Here is a 12,028-nt window from a genome sequence, read left to right on the forward strand (position 1 = left end):
CTGCTCAGCTTGGATGCGTGGAGAAATGCGGGGAGACGCAGGTGTTTGAATTCTGTCAGCGTCCGTATGCGTTCCCACACGGCTCCGTGGAGTCTCTATGTGAAACCGCGCTGCCCCTCGAGCCACGCTGAGGTAACGGAGGCCCACGGCAGGCACGGCCAGCCCCAGCGGCCCGCTCGGGGGCGAGGCCTGGGGCAAGCACCGGGGCCGCCCTGCAGAGGGTCGAGGCCCCGCTGGCTCCCCTCGGCCGGGCCGGGCCGGGCCGGGCCCCTGCCCCTGCGGGAATCGCCCTGGCCCCGGGACTCGGCCCGGCCCCTCAGGGCTCGGCGAGAGGCGCCGCGGCTCCCGCCCGCCTCACAGGTAAGCGGCGCCCTGCGGGGGGCGGCCAATGGCGCGGCCCGGCCGCCGCCGCCAGCCAATGGGAGCGCGCTTCGCGGCGGCCCCATGGAAATGTGCCTGGTGGGGAGCCAATGGGGCGCGGCCGGGCCGCGGGCGGCGCTTTATCAGCTGCCAGGGCCGGCGGCGGCGGTCGCGGCTGCCCGTCCCTCCCTGCCTCCTCCGCGCCCCGCCGCGCAGCATGGCCGGGCTGGGCGGCGGCCCCGCCGCCTTCGGGCGCTGCACGCACGCCGTGGTGCGGGCGCTGCCCGAGTCGTTGTGCCGGCAGGCGCTGCGCAGGGCGGCCGGCCCCGAGGTGGACTACGCCCGTGCGGAGCGGGAACATCAGCTGTACGTGGGAGTGCTGCGGGGCAAGCTGGGGCTGCAGGTGCTGGAGCTGCCGGCCGACGAGAGCCTTCCCGACTGCGCCTTCGTGGAGGACATGGCCGTAGTCTGCGAGGAGACGGCGCTCCTCACCCGCCCGGGCGCGCCCAGCCGCAGGAAGGAGGTGCGGGGCGGCGGGGGCCGGGCCGGGGGGAGCGGTGCCCGCGCCGCCCAGGTGGGCTCGGGGCGGCCGCGCCGTCGGGCGTGTCCCCGGGCCCGCGGCGGGAGGGGGGCGGCGGCGGGCGGGGTTGCTCAGCGAGCAGCCGCCCCCGCGGCGGGTCTCGGCGCGGCGGGCCCCGGGCAGCGGCTCCGGCCCGGCCTCCTCTCCCCGCGGCTGGGCTGGCGGCGGCCGGTGCCGCCGGGCCGCGCCGGGGGCGTGTCGGAGCGTAGTGTTCCGCTGGCGAAAACAAGCGGACGGTGTAAACCGTGAGTCATGCTCTCCGGCGGGCCGTGCGGGTCCCGCGGGGTGGGCTACCGGCCGTGGTGGCCGCGCTGCGGCGCGATCCGCGCCCCGCCTGCGCCCCGCACTCGGCTCCAGCGGGGTTCGGGCCCCGCGTGCCCGGCCGCCGCGGTTACCGAGCGGTGGAGCGCTCCGTTAGCCTGCGCGCCCGTGAACCTGGTGCCGCCTTCCCCGGGCGGGCCTGGTGGGCTGGGGGTGCGTGGGGGCACCGGGGCACGGGCAGGCTCGTTGGAGAGAGGTGCGAGGGTTGCCCGGCTGCAGGAGCCTCGCTGGAGATGTGCTTGGGACTCTTCTGATGCGCTCGGCCCATTCACAGGCTAGTTCACGAGGCTCCGCATGCACTGAAGTGCTGTCCTGTTGTCTCCCTCTCAACAAGTTGTGAGTAGCAAATTAAACCTCTCCCTGTTTGAAGCTGCAAAATTGTTACACTGGTAACCTGCCTTCCTGTAAGCATGTTTTAACGTAACCCTGTTGTCTCTTCCAGTTCCCATCTTTGTGGTCCCATGGCTCATCTTGTGATCCACAAGCATGTCCTGCTGTGCCTGTGGCGTAGGGCTGGGCCGCTGGCTGTGGCTGCTCTTGGCCACTGAGAGCAATGGATGAGCGTCGCCACTTGGTAGTTTTCATCTAGTGCTCTTCTAGCAATTGCAAAGTTTACTTTGCTCAGCACTCCGTGATACTGTACACATCTTGCACACGTGGGTTTCCTTGTGCTTACCCATGTGTATTTACTCTTTGAAGCACATACGAATGCTCTTAAAGGTGACAGCATCAGAGTAAAGTGTGTTTGCCACATGCTACTCTTGGAAGCAGCCAGAGTCTGAGTGAGTTTTCACTGGTCCTTCCTATGACTCACTGGTATGTAGCCATGTGACTCCTGCTGCCATTTGCACTCTTTCCCCGTTAGAAAAGATTTACTTCTTTCTGTGGGTGACTTGTCCAGTCAGTCATGAACAAAGAGGAGAAAAAAAAGCTTTAAAGCATAATTTGAATCTTTTTAGCTTTCTTGAATGATGGAGAAATCTCTCCCTTGAGCTTTCTGTGAAGTAAAAAAGAAAAAATAATTGAACAAACATTCTCTTAAAGCTATAACACTGCAATGTAGTGCTTGGCTGAACACGTAACTTCTAATTATTTACAACAGTTCTTCCTCCTGGGAACATCATTACGGCAGCGCTTTGCGGACGGGGGAGAAGATGCTTGTTTCTGTGGGATGATGCCTGTCTGCTCCTGGTCCCTCTCCCCTTTGAGGCATCCCCCGGGACAGCCTCCCCATCCTGGCATGGTGACCGAGTCTGTGTTTATTTAGTCTTCTTTGTCTGAGTAGTTAGTGACCAGAATGTTGCCTTCAAAACAGTAGGCTAGTCAAGGCTTTAGAAAGCAGAAATGTGTACATGACTAGTTCACTCATATTTCTGTGTGGTGTTGGTGGAGGGCTTGACATGTGCCTTGGACGTCTTGGCAAACGCCTATGATAACCTCCCTTTCATAAAGAGCCCTACAAGAAGCTGCAGTATTTCTTGTAGCTTCATGAGAGGGTGTTTCCTACTGTCGTCAGAGCTTTGCTTCTCTTGCTGCCTCCAAGGCTGGTTCTGAAGGTACCAGCTACAGGTGCTCAGGCGGTCCAGGCACCGAGGCCTGCAGCTACCCTGAGCTGAGGGAGCCTAGTGCCTGCTCCAGGCCCTCCTGTTCATCCTGGTGGGTGGCTGTTGGCAGCCACCCAAGGTCTTTTCTGAGGGTTATATTCAGTCTTTGAATTGCCCGTTAAAGACGGTACCTGGAGGCTGGTGGCAAGTGAAGTTGCTGTGGGGTATGTCCTAGCATCTGCCCTGTTAAATGCCTTTATTGGTGACTTGGAGAGGGGGACACATGTATCAAGCTGTGAACTGTCCCAAACTGGGGCAAGGTGGGGGAAGGGTAAGAGGCAATAGCCGTGGGGTCTGGGCTGCTGTTCAGGGGGACCTAGGCAGGCTGGAGGAAGGGGCTGGCCTATGGGGGAGTCAACCTTACGGTGTTGAGCAGGGACAAATCCTGAGTCCTGGCCCAGGGAAGGAAGGATCCCTGGGTGGAGCCAAATGGGTGGGGGACAGCTTTGCAGAACCCCCCCTGGAGGGGGTGTCTGGTGGGCAGCACAGTGTTTGTGAGCCAGTTCAGTGTCCCTGTGGTAAAGAAGGGCAGTAGGATCCTGGGCTGTATTAACAGGAGCAGAACCAGTGGTCTGAGGGAAGCGATTACCCTCTCTGCTTGGCACTCACAGACTGTATCTTACCAAGAATGTGGAGCAGGCTGTTCAGTTTTGTGGCAGGAGGGCAAGAGACAACGGGTGTAAGTTAGTGTGAGGTTTTAATGGGGCATAAGGAAAGGCTTTTCAGTGGGGACAGCCAAGCAGTGAAACAAGGCCTGGAGGAGCTGTGCAGTCATCTTTGGAGCTTTTCAAGCTGGGTAAAGCACTGAGCATCCTGGTTTGTGCTCTGAGTGGGAGGTTGACCTAGAAACTTCCCAAGGTCCTGTCCAACCTGAATTATTCTGTGAGCATGAAACTAGTTGTATGTTAGGATACATGGAGTCAGGGGTTCGTCAGTTGAACGGCTGTGAAATCTTCATTGTTGAGACAGCAGATAATTGTTAAATCTGGATTGCTTCTGGTCTGATGGATGTACTGCTAGAAAACCAGAAGGATGAAGCCCTGTGAAACCAGTTTCTTCATGCTGCCTGTGAAATTGCTGTATTCCTGCCTCAGCTGGCTTAGTCAGCCTGGTATGAAAGTGAACCAAGGCTGTTGTAGTGCTTTGTCACTTGTATGGTCAACTGGCTGAACGAGGGAAGGAAGATGGATGCGGTCTACGTACAGCACCAGTTTCTCAAAGTGCAATTTCTTATTCTCTTTATGTAACATAAGCACAACCCCATGAATATTTTAGCAGTATAGTTGGTGTATGCTTGGCTTAACCCAGTTAAAGTAAACCCCAACTCCTGAGCATGCGCTCCTGACCTGAGCCTTCCCGTAAGGCAGGACTCATTCAGGCTTGTCTTACTGCTCTCTTAACAGTTTAACGGACTTCTGTACAGAGCAGGCAGGAGCAGTGGAAGAAGGAAGTGGTGATGGGAACAGGGCTGTAGGGTACCATTTCTGCAGAGTATTAATGGAGGGAGGGTTTGTAAACCTGCCAAGAGGCATGTGATGGGTCAGGCTCTGAAGCCTGATCAGACCAGTGAAAGCTGAAGGGCATGGAGGACGCCAAGGTGCATCCTAAAGCTGGTTGAATATGCAGCTGGAGCAGTGTGGCTTCGGGTGTGTTGTGCCTCCACATAAACTGGCTGCCAGATACATGAACTGAGTACTACTGCCTCAATCTCCCCTTTTTCATGCCACTGAAAACCCATAATGCAATATTTAAGAACTGATGCAGTGTGTTCTTTCACTGACTAGACTCCTTATTAAGAAGGCTTGTCATCAATTACTGTAACACTGTATGCAGCAGGCAATTTCTGCAGCAGTTTGTAATAGCATTGATTGAGCTTTCAGGCTTTATAGGTACTATTGCTTACCCCTCCAGCACCACTGGATTCTGTACTGGATGTCTGTCTGGAACAAAACAAAATAAAATCTGGGGTTATGTCTGTTCTTGCTCCAAGTTATTGTAGGGAGAAAGAGTTGAATTAAATTTGGTCATGTTCAGTCAGTACTGGGAAGGAGCCCAGTATTTTTTTAGCAAAGTAGAAAAATTAGTCATGCGTTTAATAATTTGTTTGCAAGAGTCAGGCTTATTTTAAGGCATTATTTTTTTGTGTTACCAACTTCTGAACTTATTTTAAAATTTATAGTTTCTGGAAAGTTTTGAATTTGGCAGCAAGGTAAAGGCTTTTCAAGTAAGCCAGAGGTAGATTGCTAATGTGGATAAACTGGTGTTTTGTTTAGCTGAGTGCAGTTGCCAGTGTGCTTGATGTTCAAGTTGAGTAACTCGAATAGAAATGTTGTGATCGCTGATCAGTTGGCCAGTTCCAGCAGTATGTTCTCAGTTGTTTATTCCTCTAGTGTAAACTCCTCATGTCACCTTCTGAACACAGCAGGGTTAGTTGCTGAGAAGAGCCTTCATCAGCACGTTGCTCTTACTGCCCAAGCTGTCTTAATGTGCTCAGGGTAGCACAAAACAGTATTTCCACCACTTCTGTGCTTACGCAGACAGATAGAAACCCAAAAGCTCAGCAAAATGCCCCTACAGACCTCACCTCTTCTTGGCTGTGGTGTAGAGAAGGGAAAACAACTGGGGCTGGGAAAGCTTCAGGAGCTGCTGCAGAAGAGATGGCTGGTTACTTCCTTGACTGTCAAGAGGAGACTTCCACCCAAGAATACTGCTGTTCCCCACTCCCCTGAGACCCACTGTGGACAACCTGTGGGCTGTATTCCTGTGTATCCTGGAAGATACGGTCCCTCAGAAGTGAGGACAGAGAACGAGTATGTTTGTCAAATCCCATCCTCTTGACAGGCATTGGAGAAGCCTCCTAATTGCTTTCTGAGCATGTGTGGGTGGTACCTCTTCCTCAACTTGCTGGGTTGCAGGGCTTTGGTCACAGCACTGCTTCTGCAGAGCTTCCAGCTGTGCTGGGCGGGGTAACTTTGCTTCTTAGTGCTGATCACCATGACCTGCTTAGCTGCCAGCCCCTGCTCCCACCCTGTACAGTTTCTGCAGGGCTGTGCAGCCATGTATGAAGTAGAGCCTGCACCCTGTACTGGGATGCAGTCTCAGCTGCAGCTTACAGCTTGCAGGAATGATTCTCAGGCCAATTGGTGGAAGCTTCTGAGAAAAAAGAAGGTAAAAATAGTTTGGTAAGTTGTGTATGCGTATAGACTCAGGTATTGCTGCGTGGGTACTGCTAAATGGTAGACACTTTCTCCACTCCCTCTGTAGACCTAGACAGTTCTGTAGAATAATGATGTCTGTTGCAAAGTAATAGAAAAGGTAGGCTCAGGAGAAACAGATTCAAGGCTCTGCTAGCTCCCAAGCTTAATTAGGTTATGGGGTTTTTATTTTATAGCACATGCTAGTACAAAAGAACCTATATTTGCTGACTAACCACTTAAACCAGTGTGTCTCTGCACAACTGGTGAAGATCTGTTGTTTTCATGGGGGATTAGTACTTGCTGATCGTTAGAGAGGCAAGAAACTTATTGCCACTTTAAATAATTCATAAGTCTTTAAACTGTCGCAACAAATTGTGGAGGCCTTGTACATTTGCACTGACCACTTTGCATGTCCTTATTGTGCTTTACCCTTGATGTTACAGACCAGCTTTGGTGTTCTGCCTAGAAATCTTAGTGATAGAAAGCACAGAGATTACCGTTGTGTCGTTGCTTAGTGCTTAGAGCAGCAGGTGAGTAGACGTGGGGAAAAGCTTTACATGAAGGTTGATAAAACTTAGAAGTGGTGCTAGGTGCATTTCCACCCTCTTGTCAGATGTTTTTTTCTTGAATACCTTTCCCATTCTACACTGAGCCATATGCATCCTTCTTTAGTCTATCCTTTTCACAGTCTTCCCAGTCTAACCTCAGAATTTGAGTGAAAGTGTGTAAGATAGTGTGTTAATTTCAGTTACACTGGAAACAAGTTGAGAAGTACCAGTCAGACTTCAAGATATGATGTATACCTGAGTGTTAATGTGGGCTTTGGTTGTCTTTTGCAGAGCGTATAATTGGCAGAACCAAATGTAGTCTTCCACAAAGCATGTGTCACTTGAAGAATTTCTCCATGAGCTAAGAGGTGATGCCCATCGTGGGGTGCAGAAGGCAATGAAGTAACTTGTCAGAATCTGCATTAGTGTTTTCTTTAATATATTTCATTAACTCTTGTTTTCAGTGTTTTGATGTTAGCATATAAATTAACTGAAAAGCATGCATAGAGGAGAAAAGAGTCTTAAACAGTACTTAAGTTCACTCTTAAACTTAAAAACAGTTATTTAAGCAGTATCAGGTAGACCTGTATCAGGAGTCTGTATAATGGTGGTACTGGTAGACATAAGGGATGTTTTAGCCTCCTAAACAGCAAAGCAGATGGAAGGGGCATAACCACATAAAGAAATCAAGCTTCTTTTTGAAATAGTCGGCTTTAAGTGCTGCCTCTTGGTTTGGGTAGGTGATTCTTTGGTCATTGCTGATACAGCTCTCTGACCCTACATTAATAGGGCTGGCACTTCAAGTGAATTGGCTATGCAAAGAACTGTATTTTTTCACTTTCAATTTTGCTTCTGTGATCACAGATCTAATGAAAATGTTAGGAAGTAGCTTGTAGTCAGATCAATATAAGTGGACTGTTTTCATTGTAATTGGTTTCTATCTACAGAACTGTAAAACAATCTTTAAGGACAGTCTAGGAGCAACTTGGGTTACATGCTTTTCTAGCAGAGGCAATATTTAGACCTTGTTACTAAATTGCAATGTCAAATTTCTCAGGAATATCCATGTTGCTGACCATAAGATTAAAAAAGCAAACCCCAAATTAAATGCCTGGGTTTTTAAATATCCTGTGGACACTGATTGTTATTGTACAAGCCTGATGTCAGCTGTTGTACCTTGTTAATCACTGTTCCTTTAGCTGTGATAAATAGCCCTTGGTGAGCTTATGGTTCAGTGCAAATGTGAAGTGTTTAAAGGTTCCAAATAACTATAAGCATTTCCTCCAAAATGTGAAAAGAGCCTTTTCTGTTCTGACTTCAACATATGGCTTGGAGCTACCCTGCTCCTTCCCCAAGAGATTTCTATCCAGACTTTCAAATTGAACCTAAATCTTTTTCTTTGGTAACTGCCTCACTTAAACATAATAAACTAGTTTACCACAGTCACTGCTGGAATTTTGGGTTTAAGAATCAGAGATGGATCATAACATCCCCAGTGTAGGTTGCCTGATGGGTGGGTTGGTTTTAATCCCGTGCTCCATACAAGCCTGCAACTCCCTACACACTTGGCAAAAGAGAGGATTGGTATGTAGACAGCAGTGCTGTCTTGCTCATCATGGTATCTGACAGAATCTCTGGAGAGTGGCAGAGCACAGCGTGTGATATGGAAGAGCTCCTTCGTGCTGTGCTTCTGCCTGTTAGCTTCTGGGATGCTCTGGTATGGTGAGCAAAGTCCCCAGCTGAGATTTCCCATGCTGTACCAATGGCACAAGCAGCAGCTGCTCCCAGCAGTGTGCCAGGACACACAGAGAAGCATAGATCTTCGTTTTCCCTTCTCTGCCTCCCATATGCTTTCACTTGCCAACTTGCCTCCAGTCCCATGCGTTTCCACCTGGGCCCCTCTCTTGCCCTCCATGTCTCCAGGCTGGCTTCCCATAGCCCCTGTGTATTGGTGCCCCAGGCCAGGATCCTGACTTGCCCTGCCCAGTGTGCTCCCATGCAGAGCACAGGCTGTAGTGCTGCTGGGCTGCACTGTATTTCCCATGGGAAGAATGGAGCTGGGATGGCATCTCTGCAGGCAGGGCGCACTTCTGACAGCATCTCTGCAGGGCTGCGCTGTGGTTGAGGCTAAGTGCTACTGTTTGCTGGCAGTGTGATATGGGGATGTGCCTGTCACTTCATTAAAGTTCTCAAAACCTGATTAGTTTCCCTTTCCCCTAAACTCTTCAGTAACGAACGCATTGCAGGTTTACACAGCAATCCAGCGTTTTGTCTGAGCAGTGCGATGCCAGGTCTTTTAGCTGATATGGGTCTCTTGTTGTATAGCACTCCATCCTGAGAAAAGCTGTACACTGCTCATTTCAAGGTCCTTTATTCTACTTTCTAAGAAGAGACTTGCCTCATGTTTTTACGCAGTGGTGTTTGCATAGCTATGTATATAAGCTAGTAGAACAGATATTCCCATTATCTTTTTAAGTGTGTTTCTCCGCAGGCCCTTCTGGCAGTTGGCTTTACAAGGACAGTACTTTCCACATTGTGGTGCCAAGTTCATGGTGTACACTTGTTACCCCAACACTGCATCTTGCCAAGCTTTCTCCAGATCTAGAGTCCTGATTATCTTACACAAAACTCCTAATACTGTACATAAAACCAGTGCAATTCCCTTGATGCTATTTCAAGAATATCAGTCTCAGCTCTGACAATGGATGGACTGGTTTGTTCTAAAATGTTCCTGATGTAGAAACATAAACATGGCAGAGGCCAGAGAACCTCTGTTTTTTCACTATTTCTCCCAAAACCACATTTGATCAACAAGGCTAGTTGTGTCCTTAAACTCACTGTCTCAAACTGTCCCTCTTGGCGAGGTGACAGGGGCCTGCAACTCTTCAGCAAGCGTGACTGGTCTAAACACTGGCTTTTTAAGTTAAAATAAACACATGCAGACTTTAATTTCTACCAATATTACTGGTTATTCTTCCCTTGCCATTTCTTCTGGAGTGACTCCAGCTACTCGGCCTCTGCTGTGGACCCAGCATGACTCCACCGAGGATGCTGTGGGAAGTGACCACATAGCCAGCTTTAACTTGCAATACCCCACTTGTATGGAGTATTGCGTGAGCTTAGGAGCTCAGCTTAGCCTAGCCTGAGCAAATGGTGTCTATGCTTCTGTGTTCAATTTTCAGAGGGTATCTTGTCTTTGTCGAAAGTCTCCTAGTAAATAGTGCTGGAGCAAAAATGTGGAACTATTTATTAAATATCTGACCTGTACAAAGCAGAGTCTTTCTGCAGAGAATGTGTTTCTACCAAGAAAGAAAATACTGTTGGTAACTATTGCTTATCAGTTGCTTAGAAAAAAACCAAACCCACCTGGGTTTTGTTGTGTTTTTTTACAGAAGCATATCTAATCAATTAGGCTTATGGTATGAGAGAGCTTCATTCTTGGTATCACATCTGGGCAGTCACAGTTCTAGTGTTAAGATAAATGATGCACCACAGCATCAAGTGACAGTATCTATTCTTGCTGCCTCTTTTGTAGCAGTTAGGAAATTTTATTTCAGGAAAAATTAAATGGAATGTTTTATGGCTGAGATATACCCAAGTCAGGTCTTGCGTTCGTCCAAGGCTACTGATCACATCTAAGTCAGATGACAGCACTGTAATGTGCCTTTTTTTGTCATTTTGAGTTAATAGCAAACTCGAACAAGTATTTCAAAAGTAGCTCGTTCAAGACTTGCAGAACACATTTTCATTTCAGTAGTGATTCAGTATTTGGCACTATCTTTGAAAAATAATTGGGTAATTTGTTTCTAGAAGGTTTATATATGTTAATAGTAAAGGAACTGGCTATCCACATCTGTTTCTGGATGCTGACTGAAGTTCTCTGGCAAGATGAAATTGTCTGTCTCTGCTCAGTCCCAGCTGGCCACTGAAACAAGCTGAAACAAGACTGCCACATAATTGGATACTTGGCAGTGTTGTGATTGATTTTGCATTTCTCTTCTTTTTCTGAGACTTAATGTAAGAGCTGTCAGGGAAGCTGAATCCCATACCTTCTAGAAAGGATGATCTTACAGGGTAAGAATCCTGCTTGTGCATAGGTTTCTACTTCAGTATCATTGATGCCCTTTGAGTCACAGACTAGCAGCCGTGGTGATGGTCATCTCCATGCAAAGCCAAGCTAGAAAGACAAAGTGTTTTAGAAATGGAGCTAAGGTTTTTGGCCTGATGTCTAGAAATTAAAAAACATACCTTGCGAAGTACTTTAAATTTTTAGCAGTAAACTCCAGACCGTGCCTTTCTAAAGGTGAAAGACATATACCAGCCCTGCAGGAATTAATTTTTCAAACAGTACAAGTGCTTTGGAGAGTTTCACCTACCCAGATAACTGAGTGTGCCTGTCATCACTGTGCTTAAAACAGCAAAAGTGATGAAGCTCAAGTATCTTATGCTCTTCCAACACTGTACAGAGGAGAGTGGTGTTCTGGTAGTGGTGGACTATTGCTAGTCAGTAGGTGTTTGCTGAAGTTTAATGTGCTATCTCATGGCTCAGTATCTGTTACAAGCCTCTGATGGGAATACCAGTGCCTGTGGTAGCAAGAGCTGAAGTCAGCAGTGCTGTTGAGAGACAAATGGGAAATGATAGAAGCAATAAATAATAATGGAGGATGATATGAATTGGATACCTGTATTTTTCCAGGAAACGTTGAATTCTTCTATAAGTTTGCTTTGCTTTTTTCAAGGTGATACAAAGTGACTCCTGTAGTCTCCTGTATTCAGGAACTTCCACATGTAGCACATTCCTGGAGTAGAGAGTATTAGAAGAGAAGGCACAAGGTTGTGATAGACCCTTTTCCACATTCCTCCTGGCTGCAGCAGCTCAAAATGTGTGCAGACAACAACTGGTTTTAGTGTAGTTTCTAGAAGAAGTCACAGATACTACTCTGCTGTTGGCCTTAGTGATCTTTGTCCAGTAATTCTTGATCCTTTTGATCTGACCTGGTTTTAAGAAAGGAAACTGTCTGAAACGTGAAACCCTACCAATGCAGGAAGAGTAGTCAGGGCAGAAGTCTGAGTAGAAGACAGATGCTGTCAAAGCCAGTGTGAAGAAAAAGGCTGGGGGGTGCGTGGTGTGGTGTGACCTGAGAGTCTGCGTAGGGGGGAGCCCTTGTTAGCACTTCATGTGTTGTCCTGGATGCCACATCTTCACTGATGGTGGCAAGTCCAACTGTGAAACTCCAATCCCTATGAAATGGAGCTTCAGTAGTACCATACAGCAGTCTCTTATTTTTTATGACCCTTAAAGCAAGTGCTTTTGTTAATCCTCCTCTTGTTCTGGGATGTGACCTTGTCACACAGTAAAACAACCAGCTTGCCTTGACCACAGGGCTTTGGGTTAGGACAGTCCCTTCTAGATGAGCG

The 12,028-nt window shown here is 48.7% G+C and overlaps 1 protein-coding gene across 2 annotated transcripts in view; it reads left to right on the plus strand.

The window, feature by feature from the left end:
* Window positions 1-513: 513 nt before the first annotated feature.
* Window positions 514-12,028, plus strand: part of DDAH1 (dimethylarginine dimethylaminohydrolase 1) — a 63,703-nt gene continuing 52,188 nt past the window's right edge. For both annotated transcript variants that reach the window (XM_040610926.1, XM_040610925.1), the window contains exon 1: window positions 514-883. In XM_040610926.1, the coding sequence (XP_040466860.1) occupies window positions 578-883 (306 nt within the window). In that variant the 5' untranslated portion in view covers window positions 514-577. The remainder of the gene's footprint in view (window positions 884-12,028) is intronic.

The sequence above is a fragment of the Falco naumanni genome, chromosome 11 (genome assembly GCF_017639655.2).
Source record: "Falco naumanni isolate bFalNau1 chromosome 11, bFalNau1.pat, whole genome shotgun sequence".
Taxonomy (NCBI): Eukaryota; Metazoa; Chordata; class Aves; order Falconiformes; family Falconidae; genus Falco; species Falco naumanni.